Below are 21,924 nucleotides of genomic sequence, written 5' to 3'. Positions count from 1 at the left end.
CTGCCTTCTAGTCCTTGTTCCTGGCCTGCTGTGCCTCATTAGTCCCGTTTTGTTTTATGGGGCTGTCCAATCCCCAGCTGAACGGTGAACCTCAGAAGTGACTTCACCACTGAGCTAAAAGGGTGTTTGGGAGCCATACTCTTGGGGTTTCTTCAGTCTTTCAGGCCACTAAATCTGGTCTTTTTTGTGTGTGTTAGAATTTTGTTCTACATCCTTCTCCAGCTCTGTCCAGAACCCTCTGTTGTGATCCTGGTCAGAGCAGTCAGTAGTGGTAGCTGGGCACCATGTAGCTGTACTTGACTCAGTCTGGTAGAGGCCTTGGTAGCTGTGGTCCATTAGTCCTTTGGACTGATCTTTTCCTTGTATCGTGTTCTCTTCATTCTCCCATGCTCCCGAAGGGGTGAGACCAGTGGAGTATCTTAGATGGGCGCTCACAGGCTTTTAAGACCCCACATGCTACTCACCAAGGTAGAATGTAGAACATTGTCTTTATAAACCGTGTTATGCCAATTGAGCTAAATGGTCCCTGAGACCATGGTCCCACAGCCCTCCACCCAGCAATTCAGTCCCTCAGGGAGTTTGGGTGTGTCTACGGGGCTTCCATGACCCCAAGGCTATAATTTTTATGGAAGCATACTGCCACATCTTTCTCCTGCAGAGTGGCTGGTGGTTTCAAACTGTCAGCCTTTCGGTTAGCAGCCGAGCACTTAACCACTACACTACCAGGGCTGCTTACACGTGATAGTATAAAAAACCTGTTGCCATTGAGTCAGTTTTGACTCATAGCGACCCTATAGGACAGAGTAGAACTGCCCCATAGGATTTCCAAGGAGCGGGTAGTGGATTCAAACTGCCGACCGTTTGGTTAGCAGCCAAGCTCTTAACCACTGTGCCATCAGGGCTCCAAGTGATAGTGTAGAAATTTAAAATTTTAGAGGTTTAAGGAGCACTCTATTGCGTATGAGGGTAGTTGAAACATAAAGACTAAATTAATTAGACTAAAATGCCAGACTATTGTTTAATATCTTTCCATTGAAATGAGGTATTAAGTGGTCAAAGGAAGAAGGGGCAGGTCAGGATTGGGACCTCCTTTCAGTTACTGGGGTCAGGTGCATATAGAGAGTTTGTATAAGGAGAGACTGTCACCCAAGATTGTATAATGTTAGATCATGGCCTATGAGAGGAAGAAATTAGGTTTGGGAAACAGAGTTCAGAATGTGAATGATTAGCAAGCACAGCAGGGATCAGTTAGGTGCCATCTAGTTGGTTCTAACTCATAGTGACCCCATGCACAACAGAATGAAGTGTTGCTAGGTCCTGTGCCATCCTCACAATCATTGTTGTGTTTGAACCCATTGTTGGAGCCACTGTGTTAATCCATCTTCTTGAGGATCTTCCTCTTTTTCGCTGACCCTCTACTTTACCAAGCATGATGTCCCTTCTCCAGGAACTGGTCCCTCCTGATAATGTGGCCAAAGTACATGAGATGAAGTCTCGCCATCCTTGCTTCTAAGGAACATTCTGACTGTATTTCTTCCAAGACTGATTTGTTTGTTGTTCTGGCAGTTCGTGATATAGTCAGTATTCTTCACCAGCACCATAATTCAGAGGCATCAGTTCTTCTTCTGTCGTCCTTATTCATTGTCCAGCTTTCACATGCATATGAGGCTGTTGAAAATATCATGGCTTGGGTCAGTCATAGCTTAGCCCGCAAGGTGACATCTTTGCGTTTTAACACTTTAAAGAGGTCTCTTGCACCAGGTTTGCAACAGATTTGCTCAGTGCAATACATTGTTTGATTTCTTGACTGCTGCTTCCCTGGGCGTTGATTGTGGATCGGAATGAAATGAAATCCTTGACAACTTCAGTGTTTTCTCCATTTATCATGATGTTGCTTAGTGATCCAGTTGTGAGAATTTTTGTTTTCTCTGTGTTGAGGAGTAATCCTTACTGAAGGTTGTAGTCTTTAATCTTCATCAGTAAGTGTTTTAAAAGCCCTTTTCGCTTTCAGCAAGCAAGGTTGCATATCAGAAGTTGTTAATGAGTCTTCCTCTAGTCCTGATGCCATGTTCTTCATATAGTCCAGCTTCTCGGATTATTTGCTCAGCACGTTCTTGTTGTTAGGTGCTTTCAGTAGAACTGCCTCATAGGATTTACAAGGAGCGACTGGTGGATTTGAACTGCTGACCTTTTGGTTAGCAGCCAAGCTCTTAACCACTATACCACCAGGGTTTCTCCTGATCTTAAACCATACAGTATCCCCTTGTTCTGTTTGAACGACTGCCTCTTGGTCTATGTACAGGTTCTGCATGTGTACAATTAAGCGTTCTGGAATTGTCCTATAGTAAACTTATACTGCATTAAAGGAACTTGTATCCTTTGTCTCGGTGTCAGTCACCATCACCCTGTAATAGTCCTTTTTAAAGTCAATTATTAGTTAAATAGTCAAACAAATGTAAAATTACTATGATGAATGCTTCCAAGGTGAATGATAGTACAATGAGAGCATAAAAGGGCGTATTGATCTCGTGGGAGGGCAGGGATGGCTTTCCTCATTAAGGGATACTTTAACTAAGATGGATAAGTATGCATTAACTAGTGGGAAGATCCTAGTGGAGAGTATTCCAAATAGAGGGAAGAAGCCTCATGTTAAAGGCCCTGTTCAGGGAACTGAGAAAAGACCGTTGTGGCTGGACCATAGGTGTGGGAGCATGTTGTGAGATGAAGCCTGACAGGCAGACAGGAGTTAGATCAGGCAGAGTTTTGTATATGCAAATTTTTGTGTTTTTCCAAAAGTAGGAAGTCACTGTTTAAAATGAGGAAGGAAAGGTATCAGTTTCTGATCAGATTAGTCTTTGAAATCTACCTGTCAATCTGATAACAGAGAACACACTGCATCCATGTAGTTGTTCTTAGTGACAGATGAAGATAATTTGGACTATAGTCTCAGTGGTGGAGGAGGAAGAAGAGACGGAAATGGGGAAAATTGGGCAGATTCCAGAGATATTGAGGGGTAAAAATCAGTAGAATTTACCCATGGGTAGATTATAAGGAGTGTTGGAGTAGAAACTATGGAGGACTCCCAAATTTTCTAGTTGATTAACCATGAATTCCGTTTGAGTTACTTGTAGAGTCTGTTGAAGTTGTTTTTTGCAGTGTTCTACTAGCTAAAGCTTTGTTTTCTGACTTGTAATTAATATCATGATTAATCGTGCTATAGCATGATTGCTAAAATATTAGCATCTCTGAGTACAGTAGAAGTTATAATCAGTATGCATTTAAACTTAGTGATTTGTCTGTTTCCTAATTACCCCACCTTGTCTTTAACTGTTTTTCCTAAATGGTACTATTATCTTTTGTTTATAAGAGAATTTCAAAATAAATTTCTTTGGCGGAAGGAAATTATTCTAAACATTAGATGCCTTGAATTTTAGAAACTATTTTAATGAGATATAATTCACATACTATACAATTAACTAATTGAAAGTATACAGTTCAATGGATTTTATATGTACAGCTATCACTACAATCAATTTTAGAATCTTTTCATCACCCTAAAAAGAAATGCCATACCTAATCGCAGTTACTCTCCGTTTTCCTCAAATCCCTGAACCCTAAACATGCGCCAGTAAATTTGCCCTTTTGGGGCGTGTCATGTATATGAAATCATTTAATCTGTGGTCTTTTTCATCCTTCACTTAGCATCGTGTTTTCAGGGTTCGTCCATGTTGTGGCATGTATCAGTATTTCCTTTTTTTTCCTCCAAACTAATATTTCATCGAATGGATAGAACACATTTTGTTTGTCTGTTCATCTATTGATAGACATTTGGGTTGTTTCCACCTTTTGGCTGTTACGAATAATGCTGCAATGAACATTTGTGGACAAGTTTTTATTTTATTATTTTTTCCCCATACAAAAATTTATACATACATTGTTATGTGACTCTAATTGCTCTCCTCGTACTTTAACAGCACACTTCTTCTTTCCATCCCTGATTCCCCATGTGCATTCAACCAGCTCCTAACTCTTCCTGCCTTCCCATCTCACCTCCGGATGGAAGCTGCCCGTTTAGTCTCTTGTTTCTTCTTGAGCTAAGAGGCACACTTCTCACGAGTGTCACTTTATGTCCCATAGTCCAGTCCAATCCCTGTCTGAAGAGTTGGCCTCAGAAATTGTTTTATTTCTGGGCTGATAGAGGATGCAGGGGCTGTGCTTTCTAGGGTACTTCCAGTCTCAGTCTGACCATTAAGTCTGGTCTTCTTACTAGAATTTGAGTTCTGCGCCCCACCTTTCTCCTGCTCCATCTGGGACCCTCTGTTGTGTTCCCTGTCAGGGTGGTCATTGGTGGTAGCCAGGCACCATCTAGTTCTTCTGGTCTCAGGCTGATGAAGTCTCTGGTTTATGTGGCCCTTTCTGTCTCTTGGGCTGATACTTTCCTTGTGTCTTTGTGTTCTTCATTCTCCTTTACTCCAGGTGGGTTGGGACCAATTGATGCATCTTAGATGGCTGCTTGCAAGCTTTTAAGACCCCAGACGCCACTCACCAAAGTAGGATGCAGAACATTTTCTTAATAAGCTTTGTTATGCCAGTTGACCTAGATGTCGCCTGAAAGCATGGTCCCCAGACTCCTACCCCTGCTACTCTGTCCCTCAAAGTGTTTGATCATATTCAGGAAACTTCTTAGCTTTGGTTTAGTCCAGTTGTGCTGACTTCCCCTGTAGTGTGTGCTGTCCTTCCCTTCACCTAAAGTAACATGGACAAGTTTTTCTATGAACGTAAGTTTTCAGTTCTTTTCATGTGTACCTGGGAATGGAATTGCTAGGTTATACGGTAACTCTGTGTTTAACTTTTTGAGGAATTGCCAAACTATTTTTTTCCAAAGCAGTTGCACTATTTTACAGTCCCACCAATGATATATGAAGGTTCCACTTTCTCTGCATCCTTGCCAGCACTTGTTATTATCTGTTTTTGGCTATAACCGTATTTGTAAAGGTGAAGTGGTATTTCATTGTGGTTTTGATTTGTGTTTCCCTGGTAGCTAATGATGTTGAGTTTGATTTTTAAAAGAAAGGAAGCACTTTGATTTGATGGAGAATATAAAAATGGAAACATTTGGTAATTTCATCTAATTGCTTGAATAGAATTAGTTTTGATGTATTTAAACTTTGTTCTTTTTCATCAGCTGTATTCCCTGAATGACTACAAACCACCCATTTCTAAAGCGAAAATGACCCAGATTACTAAGGCAGCCATCAAAGCTATTAAGGTGAGTAATAAATGTTAATCCTGTGTTTTCAAAAGAAAATTCTATACTGATATTTTGAAGAGGCGATAATTTTTATGGATTATACACTGTCTTCCTCTTTACAGAGTTAATACAGTTAATTTGGAAAAAAACAAAGCAAAAAAAAACTATCACCTGCAAACTCTTTCACCTAAAGATACACATTTAATATTTTGATAAATGTTTTTCTAAAAACTTTGAAGCCACCTTTTTTCTAACCTTTCTTAGACTGGTAAGATTTTAGTTACATTCATAGCATGGAGAACGTGTTCATCTCTATTGTTTGTCACACTGACTTTGCAAAATCTTGAAATACAAGTTGATGAAACATTTCTAAAACACTGTATTGATTTCTTTTTTATTGATTATTTTGTAGATTTGAAAATGGGTCATTACAGAAATTAATTGGGCCTCATTGTACATAAGACATTTGAAGTGTGGGAAGAGGCCACAGATACTGATACAGATCTGCTCTGATACAGAAGTTTTGAGCTTATTTTGACTCATGGATTCTTTTGAAAATCTCAGGAAAAGATTGGATCCTCTCTAGAGAAATACACATATGCACAAAATTTTACATACAGTTCTGTGGCTTTAAGAACCCTTTGAAGTTCAATTATAGATACTTCTTCAAGAGGTTCTTGTCTCCAAGGTTAGGAATTTCTACATTAATAGAGCGGTTAAAATTGAGAATGAATGAGTGCTTATTTCTAATGAAGTAGGTATTAACCTATGGATATTTGGTGATACGTTTTACTACTATGAATTAGAACATCATTCATAATCATAGCAGCAGTAATTTAAATAATATTCTTTGAATAACAACATATATTAGATTTAATGCATTTTTATTTCATGGGAATCTCTACTAGGAGAAAATTCAGATATAGTTATGTTTGCAGTGTTCAAATGGACAAAGCTTAGTTTTCAGACTTGTAGTCAATATCTTAGAGCATTATATGTAGAAACTGAAAGAGGGAATAAGGACAGTTGCAAATAAGCACATTTAAGCCGGAGAATTTTTCAAAGAAGTGATTTTTCAGGGTATCTATTAGGTTCAATATAGAATAAGTTAAGTCTCTTGTGCTTTATTTATAAGATTCTACATTATGATCTGGTTTTTGTGATCACGATCTTGAGCATGTGCAAACATGTATTTTAGGTTTTTTTTGTGAAAATTACTAAACCATGCATTTTACATAACTTTGTTGTTGAACAAAATACTTTTTTAATTAAAATATTCCATGAGGTATAGGTGCTAACATTTCCATTTTTCAGATATGGAAGATTAAGTCATTTGCAATAGAGTAGATAGGGCTGGAATTTGAACCCAGGTTTCTCTAAATCAAGAGTCTAAACTCTTTATTATGATGTATGATGTGATTTTGTTTTATTGTAACGGTTTTAAATAACATTTTTTAATACCAAAAAAATTCATACCTTTAGAGAACTTGCAAGAATATTGAACACCACATATTCTTTCCTTAGACTCACCTGTTGTTAACATTTTGCCCCATTTATTTTTGTTTCTCTGCATATGCGCGCGCACGTTTCCTTTTTTGCCTGACTCATTTGAGAGTTAGTTGTATACTTCATTTATGATAACACTTAATCCCTGAATACTTGAAATACTTGAATTTCCTAAGAACAAAGACATTTCCTAATTACAGTATAGTAATCACATGTAAGAATTTTCATTTTGATACAATACTGTTATCTAATATACAGTCCATATCCGTATTTCATCAGTTATCTTAGCATTTGCTTTAGCAGCAGTCCATGGTTTTTCAGGAACTTGTCAAGGATCATACATTTATTTGTCATGTCACCCAGCTGTTTAGTTTTTCTTATGACATTCACATTTGTGAAAACTCTAGACCAGTTGTTTTGCTGTACTGTATTATTTTAAACTGTACTTAGTAGACACATGAACTGAGATTTTAACTGCTTTTTAAATCAGACTTAAATGCTGTGTTTCATAATAAAGTAAGGCATTGATTTTTATCAGTGTTTAGAGAAATGAATGAATGTCTTAATGGGAGCTTTCTAACATTGCACTCTCAGCAAAATCTCATGGATAACCTACTGTGGAAGAAGATCTACATGAATTAGTAAACTTTGAAGTAAAGTTCCGTAAGCGATTTTACTCTGAATTATAGTAACTAGAAGTCAGAAGCAGTGCCAAATTATTTCTGAGAAGAATTATCAAATTATTCATTGTGTAATTATTTAATAGTTTGTATATTGATTATAACTGTTGAGGTATCTGTAAAGTACCTAATGACTTAAAGTAGTTTCAGTTTTTTACCGAAGTGACTTAAACTGTTGAGTAAACCTTTATTGCAAGGTAAATATTCACCAAGGTCAAGCTTATTGTAGATTTTGATATGGTGAAATACGAATAATGAAATTTCCCTTATTTTTTATTTCATAAATGTTGGATTTCATGCTACAGTTCAGTTGAATGCTCTTCTGTGTCTTTTCAACCTAAGGGGATCTTTCTTAAGTAAACATAATTCATGAGATTAAAAGAATAAATAGAAGCATAATTCAAATTAGTTTTTTAAATAGAAACATACTAATTAACCTATTGCCATTGAAGTATTAAAATTTATTAAGCACAGATTCTCAGTATTTTTTTGTTAAATATATAATTTCCATTTGGCTCATAGTATTACGTTTTATGAAACTTAAATCTAAATTTTCTCATAATTGACGTAGGCGGAATAATAGAACGGCTCAAATATTTTACATAGTAAGCCACTGCTAATTTTTTATCCATGTGTTTACTTCATTCTCCGGATTGATTTTGTCTGAACTATTAAGACATTGTATATCTATACATCTTATTGTATATAAAATGGCGTGCAGCTCCATTTTCCAGAAGTGGAGAGAGACAGATGAAGTTGGTAACTCTTACATACATTAACTAATGCTAACTGATTTTCTGTTACTATCCTTAATTAGCTGATATAGGAAATCTGTACTTTCCCTTCCATGAAAGTAAGAATATACATCTGTCAGTGAGCTTACCACAATTATTTTGCCAAAATAATTACAAATACAATTATTTGTCAGATTACGCTTTCATAAAGACTTCTATAGAATTCTTTTGTATCTGTGTTAAGATGACACATTTTGGACATACTGACCATAAATCAAAGCATCTCTTACTAATCAGATAGCAGAGCTAGTTTCTTAGGACAGTGAGTGACATGAGTGTTTGTCTCAAAATTCTTGATTAGAATTTACTGTTTTGATAGACCTGTGAAGCTATTTAAAGCATATGGCTAGGAGGAAAATTCTAATCTGATCAGGCAGATTTTAAAACCATACTTCATTTTTTTTCCTTTTTAGTTCTATAAACATGTGGTACAGAGTGTTGAAAAATTCATTCAGAAAGTAAGTATATAATTTTTCATAAATATGCTAAATATAATTGTAAATTAATGCCTGTGCTTGTGTCCTGTAAATCAAATGCTTGAGTTTAAATTATTTTGAAAGATTATTAAAAAGCAATTCCAGTTACTTCATTTTCTAATTGAGAAGTAAAATGGAAATGCCGTTTGAGTAATTGTGAAAACAATGGATTTCAGGTAGATAGGTATTTTTGCTAAATTTGCATTGTCATAATGAGCATCTTGTCATTTTTATAAAATGTGTCAAATTTTTTATTTTTAATGATATTGACTTTTTAATGAAATTATAAATTCATTTCTTATAGCCTTTAATGAAATTTTAATTTGCCGTTTCAAGCTGTATGCCCAGGTAGCACCTCTCTTTTTAGATAAGGTATGGATAAAATATTGCCTGTAAGCTACTTTATTTGTCTGATCCATTACATTATTCATCTCTACATCTTATGTAGACCTGCAGTTCCATTTTCCAGGTGAAGCAGAGGGAGATGAAGTTGAAAACAACGGTTTTATGTACATTTATTAATGCTATTTGTAAACCAGATCCAACATGGCTAGATTGTAGTTCTTTGTTATCTTCTTTGCAGTCAGAACCCTATTGGTGCCACAGTTTTTGGCAGTACTACAGAAGACTTGACTTCTTTTACTGTGATTAATTTAGGTTTTGTACTCTGTCCATGTTCATGTACTTAGATGTAAGCATAGCCATTTTGTGAATTATGAGTATATTCCATTAAGGATTCAGCAGAGTTGCAGTGTTGTTGTTGAACAAATATAGTTGACTGGGAAAAGGATGTAAGAATCAAAATGAGATTACTGTGGCACTAAACTAGCTAGGTAATCTGGAATAAATCAATTAACTTTTGTATGCCTCAGCTTTTTTTCCTTCCCTTAAAAGTCTTGCTTTCTCAGTACTTAAAGTTCAATAAAACTGTTTTGGAGTTAACTAGTTTAGGTGATTTGAGGCCAAGACAGAAGTAAAATAACAAGTATGCTGACTTTCAGATACATCAGTCTGTGAAATGAAAATGTTGGTGATTGGAAAATTTCATTGTTCTAAAGCATTCAGAACGTCTTTTTTAAAGGTTCTCATGTGTCGCTGTGAGTCGGAACCGATTTGACGGCCGTGGGTTAATGTCTAAAGCGGAACCCTGGTAGTGCTGTAGTTAAGAGCTCGGCTGCTAACCAGAAAGTCAGCAGTTCGAATCCACTAGCAGCTCCTTAGAAACCCTATCGGGCGGTTCTACTCTGTCGTGTTGGGTTGCCGTGATTGGGAATCAACTCGATGGCAAAGGATTTGGTTTTGGATTTGATGTCTAAAGCGAAGGAACCCTGGTGGCAAAATGGTTAAGTGCTTGGCTGCTAACCGAAAAGTTGGCGATTAGCACCCAGTGCGCTGAGGGAGAAAAGACCTGGCTATATGCTTTCAAAGATTACAGCCTTGGGAACCCTGTGGGGCTGGTCTTCTCTCGTGGTGTAGGGTAGCTCCGAGATGGAATTGATGACACACAGCAACAACAACGATACACTGCACTTAAACTTACCCTGTGCGTGGGAATTACCTGGTGATCTTGTTAAAATGCAGATTCTGATTCACTGAGTGAGGGGTGGGGTCTGAGATTCTGTATTTCTAGCAATTCCTAGATGATGCCTTTGCTTTTAGTTAAGACACCACACTTTGAGTAGTAGGGGATCTAAAGAATAAATACGAATGTATGGATAGTTTTTTTTTTTTTTTTTTAAACTCTTTTCATTTTGGGAGGGGTATTTTTAATGAGATACTGCAGAATCGCAGGAAGACCTGGGATGAGCCAGGTTCCATCGTGAGGTAATTATAAAGTCAGGCTGAAGAAGCAAATCATTGTCTGGGGAAAAATTGAAATACCTTGCCTCTGTTGTTGTTGAGTGCCATCAAGTTGATTTTCGACTCATCCGACCCCACGTGACAGAGTAGAACTGCCCCACGGGGTTTTCTTGGCCGTAATCTTTACAGGAGCAGATAACCAGGTGTTTTCTCCTGCGGATCCCTGTTTAAATTAGTGGTTTGGCAATGGATTCGTGTAGTGGTTAAATTAAGTTGTATGTGTACGTTTTTAATGAATCTTTATTTTGAGATAATTATGGATTCACATGTAGTTGAATCTATAATAATAGACTCTAGTAATAGAGATCCTATATACTCTTCACCCTGTTTCCCCCAGCTTTACTCAGATCATAGGTTTTACATGCACTCATTTTTTGTGTGTATTTAGTTCTATGTAATTTTATCAAATGTATGGATTGGTATAACCACCACCATACTTAACAGTTCCATCGCCATAAGAATGTATCATGTTACCCTTTTATATAGCCACACTAAACTCTTCTCCCTCCGTCAGTCCTAACACCTGGCAATCACTAGTCTGTTCTCCAACTCAGTAATTTTTTCATTTCCAGAAGGTTTTATGAAAGGAATCATATAATCTGAACCTTTTGAGATTATCCTGTTTTGCTCACCATAATTCCCTTGAGATCCATCCAAGTTGTTGCATGTTATCAATAGTTCCTTTATATTGCTGAGTATTATTCCATGGTATGTATGGACCACATTGTGTTAAGCCATCCAGTGAAGGGCATCTAAGTTGTTTCCAGTTTTTGACTATTATGAATAAAGCTGCTGGGAACATTCATGTACAGGTTTTTGTGTGAACATAAGTTTTCATTTCCCTGGGATAAATGCCCAGGAGTGCAATTGCTGGGTTGCATGGTAAGTACATGTTTCGCTTTATAAAAACTGCTGTCCCATTTTACAGTCCTGCCAGCAATGTATGATTGATGAGTTTCTTTGAATCCTTGTCAGAATTTGGTGTTATCACTTGTTTATTTTCGCCATTGTGATAGTTATATAGTGATATCTCATTGTGGTTCTTTTTTTTTTTTTTATATTTTATTGTACTTCAGGTGAAGGCTTACAGAACAAATAGTTTCTCATGAAACAGTAGTACACATGTTTATTTTATGACTTTGGTTAACAACCCCACAACATATTAACCCTCTAAATTCTCAACTTTTTTTTTTTTTTTTGGTGAAAATACACATAGCCAAAGATACACCGTGTCAAAAATTTCTACATACACAGTTCAGTGACATTGACTACGCTCTACAAATTGTGCTGTTATTCTCACTTAAGATGAAGGCTTACAGAACAAAATAGTTTCTCATTTAACAGTTACTACAAATGTTGCCCTATGACAATGGTTAACCATCTCACAACACATCAACAATATCCTTACTCAATCTTGTGTTCCCTATCACCAGCTTCCTTGTCCCCTTCTGCCTTCTGGCCCTTGTCACTGGACTCCTGTACCTCGTTAGTCTCATTTGGTTTTACAGGGCTGTCCACTCCCAGGCTGAACGGTGAACCTCGGAGGTAACTTCACCACTGAGCTAAAAGGGTGTCTGGGGGCCATACTCTAGAGGTTTCTCCAGTCTCCTTTAGGCCAGTAAATCTGGTCTTTTTTTTTGTGAGTTAGAATTATGCTCTATATCCTTCTCCAGCTCTGTCCAGAACCGTCTGTTGTGATCCTGGTCAGAGCAGTCAGTGGTGGTAGCCAGGCACCATCTAGCTGTACTGGACTCAGTCTGGTGGAGGCCTTGGTAGCTGTGGACAGTTAGTCCTTTGGACTAATCTTTTCCTTATATCCTGTTCTCTTCATTCTCCCTTGCTCCGGAAGGGATGAGACCAGTGGAGTATCTTAGATGGCCACTCACAGGCTTTTAAGACCCCAGACACTACTCACCAAGGTAGAATGTAGAGCATTGTCTTTATAAGTTGTGTCATGCCTGTTGAGCTAGATGTTCCCCGAGACCATGATCCCCAGAGCCCTCCGCCCAGCAACTCAGTCCCTCGGGGAGTTTGAATGTGTGTATGGGGCTTCCATGACCTTTCGTTGTACAGGTTGTGCTAGTTTCCCCTGTATTGTGTACTGTCTCACCCTTCCCCCAAGATGCCACTTATCTATTGCCTATTTAGTATTCCCCCCCCACCCCTCCCATCCCTGGTAACCAACAAAGATTGTTACATTTTGCATGTGAACTTTTTCATGGGTTTTTACAATAGAGGTCTCATGCAATATTTGTCCTTTTGTGATTGACTTATTTCACTCAGCATAATGTCCTCCAGTTTCATCCATGTTATGAGATGGTTCACAGATTCATTGTTGTTCTTTCTCGTTGCATAGTACTCCATTGTGTATATGTACCATAGTTTGTTTATCCATTCATCTGTTGATGGGCACCTACGTTGTTTCCATCGTTTTGCTATTGTGAACAATGCTGCCATGAACATAGGTGTGCATATGTCTATTCGAGTGACGACTCTTATTTCTCTAGGATAGATTCCTAGGAATGGGATTGCTGGATCTCATTGTGGTTTTAATTTGTGTTTCCTTTATTTTAGCTAAAAGTCTTTTGTCTGATTGGTGTTTTGCTAATATATTTTTCCCCAGTCTGTAACTTGTCTTTTCATTCTGAATACACAATGTTTTTTTGCATAATAAAGGTTTTTTTATTTTGATCAGGTTCACGTTTGTGTAGTTTTGTAATACCAGCAGATACCTTTTATTTTTTTCCTTCTCATTCTTTTGGAACTTTAATATGGGGGGAAACATAAAAATAACTAAAAGTGGGGCAGTAGTGGTTTTGGAAGGGAAACTGAAGCCCCACTCTCCCTGTTTGTGTTCTGCACCATAGCCTTTGAGATACTTCCACAGACACATAGTCTCAAAGAACCCAATCTGTAAAACTACTGGGTTAGAGTATTGTTTATGGTAAGAAATATTATTTAAACAAATTTATGAGAAATTGCATTCATCATGCACATGGCAGTGGAACCTGTGAGAGCTGAAACTCGAGGGGACTGTCTTGTTTTCCAAGTATTGAAAGTTTTCTGCCTCTGACAGGATGCAGTCTTACCGCTTTTCTATCACTCATTTTAGTGGAAAATATTTGCGTTTTTCTTCTCTGACAGGACCACCATACACAGATCTAGCTTTTGCAGGTTTACTGTATATAGATTTTCAATCTTATGCATTAAATATGCAAATTTTAATAGTACTTATGACAGAAATTGTTATCAAACAAAAAATGTAAGAATAATTTGAAGTATTATTTAATCGTAATAAACTTGTAATTTTTGCTATCATCTACCTCTAGAACAGTAAAACTCAGCTTCTGTATACTTTCGTTCACATATCATAAACTAATAATGTAAGTGAAAAGAAGTATGGCTGTTCCTCCATAATGTGTTACGTATGATTTCATGTTTTAGCCATGAAACGTTTATCGATAGGGTACTGAATGATGGTGAGAAATGAAAAGCTAAATTAACAGTAAAAATAATTTCCTGTAGACCCTGAAAACTGTTTGAAAGAATACTCCAGCATTTGTTGTACTAATTAATTTTGTCACAAGTAAATTGTGCTGTTTCATGCCTTACCTTTATGAGGCAGAGGCAAAGACCAAAGATACAAACATATTAGGACATTTTATAATAATCAGATTTTAGAACTTCTGTTTGGATCAACTCTGCCTCAGACTCCCTGTATTTGCATTATACCTAACTTGTTACAGCTGTCCTTTATCATAAAGCTGAGAAATTTTACTTGGAGTCAGAGACCTCATGATTTGCTGACTTTTCTACCATCCATAGCTAACCATTCGGTTGTTAACTTGCTAGTCCTCAGCTCCATTATAAAAAATATATGGTTTAGTCAACTTCTTTTATTTGTATGAATCATTTACCTTTTATGTGAGTACTGCAAACAAATGTGTTCAGTGGAACCAGAATAAGATCTAATATTATCACTTAGAACCATTTATTTTGGTACAATCCGGTTGCTCTATTTTAGTCAAATACATTGTTTATTCATAAATAGCATAAGTTCAGCAAAATATTTTATCTTTACAGGCTCTGATAACGGTCTGTAGATGAGCTACTGCATTAGTTAACGAGCTTTTGGCTATGATTACCCTCTTCAAATTTCCTACTGCATTGTTATATCAAAGAGAGCAGAGAACATGTCTTATTTATCATTTTCAAGTAACACACATTTACCCAGTGCATAATATATGAGAAGTTGTGTTAACATTCTGGGGGTTACCATGATGAAAGCTTTCGGTTGTCCAGAAACTTGATCTGTAGTTTTATGCACAGTGTGGGTGGTTGATTTTTTGTGGTGGGTATATATTGTTTAATGAAACCAAAACAAATGGTCATCCTCTTCTTTAAGGTCAGTACATTTATGCTTCTGGTGTTTGATATTTCCCCCAGAGGAAGTGTGGAGTCTGTGCTGAAAGACGGTTATATAAATAGAATCATATAGTATGTATTCTTCAAGTGTAGTTCTACTTAATATCATGTTTAAGATTCATCCCTGTTACATGTAGCAGTATTTGTTTCTTTTCAGTGATGTATATATTCCATTATGTGAATAAACTACAGTTTATCCATTCTACTGTTGACAGATGTGTGTGTGTGTGTGTGTGTATATATATATAAAATTTCTTTTTTTCTTTTGGAATTATGAAGAATAATAATAATTCTGGTTTAGGTTACATTTCTGTAGGGTATATATTTAGGAGTGGAATTACTGATTTATAGCATATGCATTTCTTTAATAACTTGGCTAGATAATACCAAATTAGTTTCCTAGTATAATGGTTGTACACTCCACTCGCAATGTGTGAGTTTGTGTTGCTCCCCATCTTTGCTGCACTTGGTATGTTAGACTTAAATTTTTCTAATATGGTGAGTGTTAAAGATTGTTTTTAAAAGACATTAGTAAATCACCTTCACTTGGGGAGGTAAATTCTAACCAGCTTTAAAACTTGTTTATGGTTTTTAGACTCTTAAAGACTCATCAAATAGAATGAATTTCTAAATCAAAGAGCAAAATACACCCTAGTACACAGATGAGAAAATACTAGGTTGCTTTATGACCACCGTTACTTTTCTTCAGATTCAGTATTATCACATCAGGTTAAGCCTCATATATTTAACTAAACTGTGTACTAAGTTTGGATTTGTTTTATTAGGGGTGGAGGTAATTTTTTCTTCCTACTTGAGTCTGTTGTCTTGAGAAGGCGCTTTTTTTCAGGTAGTCTCCTACCTTCTCTCATTTTGCATGATAGTATGAATGTGTAAATAGGGGGTATAATAGGTATTACCTTACATAAAGGTAAGAAAAATCTTAGGAAACATTTTGTGTGATTGTTAAGGAAAGTATGTAAGGTTTCCCATGATTTCTCAGAATTCCTTAATTGGCAGGACTTTCAACTGATGATTTTAACTAAGTTTTAACTAAAAATAATCTAGACTAGTCAGCATTACATTGTCAGCTAATACTGGTTTATTGTTTGCAAAACCTGGGGAAAGCTAAGGATATATTGTCCCTCTGCTATGGCACTTACAATCTAGTGGAGGACATTAGAAAATATATTGAATTATGTCCTAAATAACATTCTTAATTAGATACCACAGTGAATTGTTTTGTTTCTTATAACATTACTCCGTGTAGAGTAGGGCATAATGGAATCTAGAATCTAGTTGGAAGATATTGAATGAACTAAACATGACTGTCTCCTAAACAACAGTCTACTTTAAATACAGAAGTGAATTTATTTGATTCTTGTAACATTCTTCCATACAGATGGGCATAATAAGTAGAACATAGTTTAATAACAGTTCTGTGGGAGAAAGATGCAGTCCAAATCTACAGTTATTATCTGGCATAATTCAGCAATAAATTTTAGAGTAGTTAATGTAGTTTTACTGACACCTAGAGGGGTCCATGGACAGGCTTCAGAGGGGATGGTGAGCCTCCTGGAAATCTCACACAGTGCACCTTTTCTTAAAGGAGGGTTCCCAAATGTTAAAAACTAATGAGAACAGTGATTTTTTTTAAAGCAGAGGTGCAGGTGGGCCACATGTTGTGATGAGCGTTAGAATCTTCAGAAAGGCAAACAATTAGAAAAAGCATATTTATCATTACTATATAAGTTTGTTTGAAGTGGAATGGAGAGATTCCTGAAATAATCTACAGAAAGACAATAGCAACAAAATCTTAGTAGGTCTGGCTAGCAGTTAGTGAGAAAGCATTTAGAGAATATCTGTTTTTAGCAAGGTTTATCGCATTTGTTATTTACCTGTGAATATTATGGTACCTTTTGTGTATCATAAATATTTTTCATTCAGGTAAGTGTAAAACTTCATTGTATTTGAGCAGCGTAGCACAAATAAGTGTCTTTGAGACAAGAAAAGGCTTCTTTTTATTACAGTTTCCACCCCATCTACCCAAAGATTGAATAGTTTGCCCTAACTCTGCATACTAGAAATTTTGTTGCAGGCACCGCTAAGTGTTGGTGGCTCTTAGGCCAAGTTTATCAACCTACATAGAAAAGAACAATTACTCTTGTGGCATCAGCCGTGGCAGTATCCTGGGACAGCCTTCTCTCTAACAGGTCCCATCAGCATCACTCAGTGCTTTGCAAGCCACATGGCTCCTGTTTTCAACCATTCTGGCTTTGTTTTCTTTAAGTTAATATCAGCTTTTAGTAGCAGGAGGTAGTAGCACAGATTCTAATAATAGAATCATTATATAAAGTGTGTTTGTACATTAAAGACTGTGATTCAACTCACCTGGAGGATTCGTTATCAAAAAGCCTTGAGATGACAACTTGAATGACAGAATCAAAATCATGCAGATGTATTTAAAAGTGCATTTTCCCATCTGTTCTTACCTTCCTCACAAAAAAGACTTTCTCTGCAGCACAAGAAATTAGAAATTACTAGAATATAGTTTCAAGATGGTGTAATTATAAAAATTTAACCATATAGGTCTTTTTTATTATTCAAAGAGTATGAAATTCCTTTTGCCATTGGAGAGTGTTAGGAATTCTTGTGTTTTCAGTACTGGTAGAACTCGGAGAGGAAATTGAAAAAGCATTTCAGATTTGTCTTCTTAAGTTTCTTAGCTAAGTTTTCCAAATATTAAGTTATTTAAAAGTTGTAAAATATACTCTTTCTGTTTTTCTTTCTCTTAATATTTGTTTATTTAGGCCATTTTATGTGGCAAAAATGCCTAATCTAGTGATGGAAATTCTATTCCACAGCATATGAATATGTAATATATATCTAAAGATACTGTGGAAGAAATGTTTTTTCCTTAGGCCTTAGAGATTACTGCTAAAACTACTGATACATTTTTGAAGCTATGGAATCTTCACAGTAGACCAGAAAAGGTAAAATTATTGTAATGTACACTTATGATTGTTCTGCAATGCTGAGTTTGTAATTAGCGTTTTTATTATAAATAAAAGGGCATATTTGTCTTCAAAAAACACTGCATTAATTGTTTTCATTAGTTACCTCTTAGTATTAATTTTTAAAGCTCTTACCAGCACGTTTTATTCAGCCTTCCTCTCAAGATAATAGTTTATATAAAACAATACAGTTTTTTCTGTCTTTGTGAAAATTAAGGTGTCAGTAAGTTAGTAAATAATTATTGAGCTTTTATCTATATTTGAGGCACTGGGGAATATATGTATTTTAACAAGTAGATGTCCTGGTTTTCATTATTTTAAAAAGGTTTCTGTTCTTTACTGAGATGAATCGTTTGCCTGTCTAGGTAAATACTTGTTTGGGTGTATGGTAGTCTAAGGAATATAGCCTTGGTCAGATATATAAGCTAGAGGGCAAATATGGTTGATTTTTGGTGTATGTAGGAAAACATTAAAATTTCAAGTTTTCAGTAACATAAACTTTGAACAGAGCAGACATTTTTGAACCTTTAGGTACGTTGAACCTAAAACTTTAATGTTGAAACACCAACATTATTGCCCTTTTATGAAATATTTTAAGCACTTAAACAGCCAGAGTCCTGCAGTAGTAGTTGTGAATGATGCTGGAGGTCTCTTCTTCTTGACTTTAAATAAAGAACTTAAGGATAAAGTTCTTCAAAAGGAATTGAAAGAACAAATCAAGTGTCATTTAGTCTTTACAGAATGAAATCTCTCATTGTTGTCTTGGCGAAGATCCCATTTAGAAATGAGTATGTGTACGGGTTGGGGTAGATTGAGTAGGATCCTTTCCTCACTGATACTCAGTCTCAGCCTTGTTTTTCAAGAAGTTTCTTTGAATGCAAGTTTGATTGAGTGTCATGTATGGTTTTCAGGAAATTACTTTGGGTGACTTATTTACCTAATTGGATCGCTGGTGGCACAGTGGTTAAGAGCTCAGGATGCTAACCAAAGGGTCAACAGTTCAAATACACCAGCAGCTCCTTGGAAAACCTATGGTGCAGTTCTACACAGTCCTGTAGGGTTGCTCTGAGTACTTTGCAACCATAGTTCCATTTTCACTAACATATGTTTGGAAGGCAAGTTTTGTTATGCTTTTAGGTATAAAAGTAAAGCAGGAACAATAAGCTTGATAGTAAAGGGATTCCTCATTGTGCTCATATAACTACATTATCTAGTAAAGCCTGTGGCAAGGAAGTAGTTGACACAGTGGTTAAATGCTCGACTGCTAACTGCAAGGTCAGTGGTTCGAACCTACCAGCCACTCCATGGGAGAAAGATGTGGCAGTCTGCTTCTGTAAAGGTTACAACTTTGGAAACCCTATGGAGCAATTCTTCTCTGTCCCGTAGAGTCACTATGAGTCTGAGTCAACTCGATGGTAATGGGTTTGCTTTAGTTTTTGGTTTTATGTACCTCAAATTTGAAAATGGATCAGAAATCCTGATCCAGGGGAGTAGCTGAAAAATATTTTCCCCAGATTCCCAGAATGGGGATTATGTGGGAAAAAGTATTAGCCACCCCCCTTTATTTTAAAGGTCTCATGATATTTTCAAATAGCTATGCCAAAAGAATCTACAGTTATTCTTAAAATTGGCTTTTACTACCTTTAAATATTATAATTTTTAAAAATCTTAGCTAAGTTGGCAGGTATTTCGTTTTAACCTACATTGCTGTATTGGAATTGGTCATTTTTTCATATATGAAAGTATAACTTTGAGAGCAGTGTGGCTTAATAAATGAACTTAGACGAGAGACCTGTGTTTCTCTGTTGGCCCAAACACCGTTTGACCTTGGGCTAGGAACCTAATATCCTTTTGTTCTAGTTTTTTTCATGTAAGTTAAACCAATTTGAAAAGATTAAATTTAATAAAGTATATAAAGCTCTAAAATTGCCTGATAATGGGGCACAAGATTGTAATGGTAGCGTCTTATCTCTCTGATAGATATGGTAGCTGAGAAAAGTTTTGAAACTTTGGTCTCAGTATATTTAGAACATCATAATTTACTGTTTGGTATTTGTTCCTTCATAAGTAAAGCCCTTTTGTTACGTATTTTCAAATGAAGTCTAATGCACATTGGCAGTGCTTTTTCTAGAACCTTTTCTGAATTTGCTTCTTCTGTGTATCTTAAAAATCATTATACAGATTTTTAAAATTATAACAACGCTGTGTTTATCTTTTTGTTGTTGTTGTTTGTTTTGGGGGCGGTCATTAAAACCAGTTGTGCAGTACTGCTTGGGAACTTAGGTGACTGGCAGTTGAACAGTAGCATGTGTAGAGTAGCAGAAGTAGACGCTTTAAAATGCTATTCCTGAAGTCTGATGGTGTGGAATAATCAATGTCTGAGTGTTCATTATCCAAACATGAGCAGTTATTTTGTATTTGTATAGGATTTATGTTCATTTTTGTCTATCCAGAATGTTACCTTTCCACTTCCCACTCTTGTTTTTTTCCTCAGTGTAAACCAGAATACAAGGTCCCTGGGCTTTATGTTATTGACTCCATTGTACGACAATCCCGACATCAGTTTGGTCAAGAAAAGGATGTGTTTGCACCCAGATTTAGTAATAACATCATTAGCACTTTCCAGAATTTATATCGTTGTCCTGGGGATGACAAGGTATGCTGCTTTTTTTTTTTTTTTTTTTTTAAGGCCACATATTGTCCTCATGGTCTTAATCAGAGTCTGTAGATTATGTTAATAATATGACTTTAAATTGTGTTATCGTTTACTCTTAGTTATTCTGAATTTGAACGCTTGGTACACTATCTATGTTTCTTTTTATTATAATCATCTTAAACAGAGAGCGGAAAGATGTAGTTGATTTTGCTACTTTTAAGTTATTGAAGCAGTTGGTATATACACACCTAATCATAATTGTTACTATTTGACTTGAGTTGATATTTACTTTTTCTGTGTCTGAAAAAGGATTTGTCAAAAAATTAATAGGAAATAACTAACTGCATGTCAGAGTTCTTTTGCCATGATAGAATTTTGTTAATTAGCCCTAGAAATGAAAATACTAGCTCTTCAAGATCTGAATGCATAAATATTCTATAATTAACAAGTAAAAAAGCTTTGGTCCCTGTAGGAGAATAAAAGAATTGTTTTATCCGTACCACCTGCCTTCTACTTTCCCTAAGATGTTAGAAGGTTGCTTATTTTGGAGGCTAATTTGGAAACTATGATGTGTTTTTCTAGGAGCCCTGGTGGCACAGTAGTTAAGAGCTCAGCTGCTAACCAAAAGGTTGACAGTTTGAATCCACCAGCTGCTTCTTGGAAACCCCGTGGGACAGTTCTACTCTGTCCTGTAGAGTTACTATGAGTCGGAATCAACTCAAAGGCAATGGGTTTTGGTTTTTGGTTTCTGACGGGTGATGGCAGTGTTGATCAGGTGGGAAGACGGAAGAATAGATGAAGACTAAAAGTTGCTTCAAGGAACCACAAAACTTAAAAGCTCACTACAAATCTTACCTCATCCTAAATATAACAAGATGAGGAAATTTTTGTTTTTAATAACTGTTACGTAGTTATGAATCAAGAAAGTCATGTTATAATGAATACATATGGAGATAAATTCATTAGAACATCATTCTTTGTGAATTATTCTTGGATATGCTTCTGAGTCCAAGTTTTTTAAAAATTTTTTATTACTTTGGTAAATCTGTGTAGGCAAAAAGAATCCTTTTAATTTTAAGCGACTTCTCTTAATTGATTCTTAAAATATACGTTCCTTAGAATCCCACTTAAAAGAAGCTGCTAATCTGAAATTTTATGTAAACATTTTAAAAAATAACTTTGTTTTAGAAATTTTGGTAGTTTGGATTTGGATTCTATCTGTTACAATTAACAAATTAGTCTTATATTTATAGACTTCAATACTG

General features: G+C 36.0%; 1 protein-coding gene across 1 annotated transcript in view; it reads left to right on the top strand.

Annotated features, from left to right (window-relative positions):
- SCAF8 (SR-related CTD associated factor 8) overlaps positions 1-21,924 on the top strand; it is a 102,543-nt gene that overhangs the window by 30,891 nt on the left and 49,728 nt on the right. The window contains 3 exon segments of the mRNA XM_023728887.1: positions 5,186-5,269; positions 8,645-8,689; positions 20,498-20,659. Coding sequence (XP_023584655.1) covers positions 5,186-5,269; positions 8,645-8,689; positions 20,498-20,659 — 291 coding nt within the window.

This window comes from Trichechus manatus, unplaced genomic scaffold (genome assembly GCF_000243295.1).
Source record: "Trichechus manatus latirostris isolate Lorelei unplaced genomic scaffold, TriManLat1.0 scaffold00002, whole genome shotgun sequence".
Lineage (NCBI taxonomy): Eukaryota > Metazoa > Chordata > Mammalia > Sirenia > Trichechidae > Trichechus > Trichechus manatus.
This window is presented reverse-complemented; position numbering and strand designations above follow the sequence as displayed.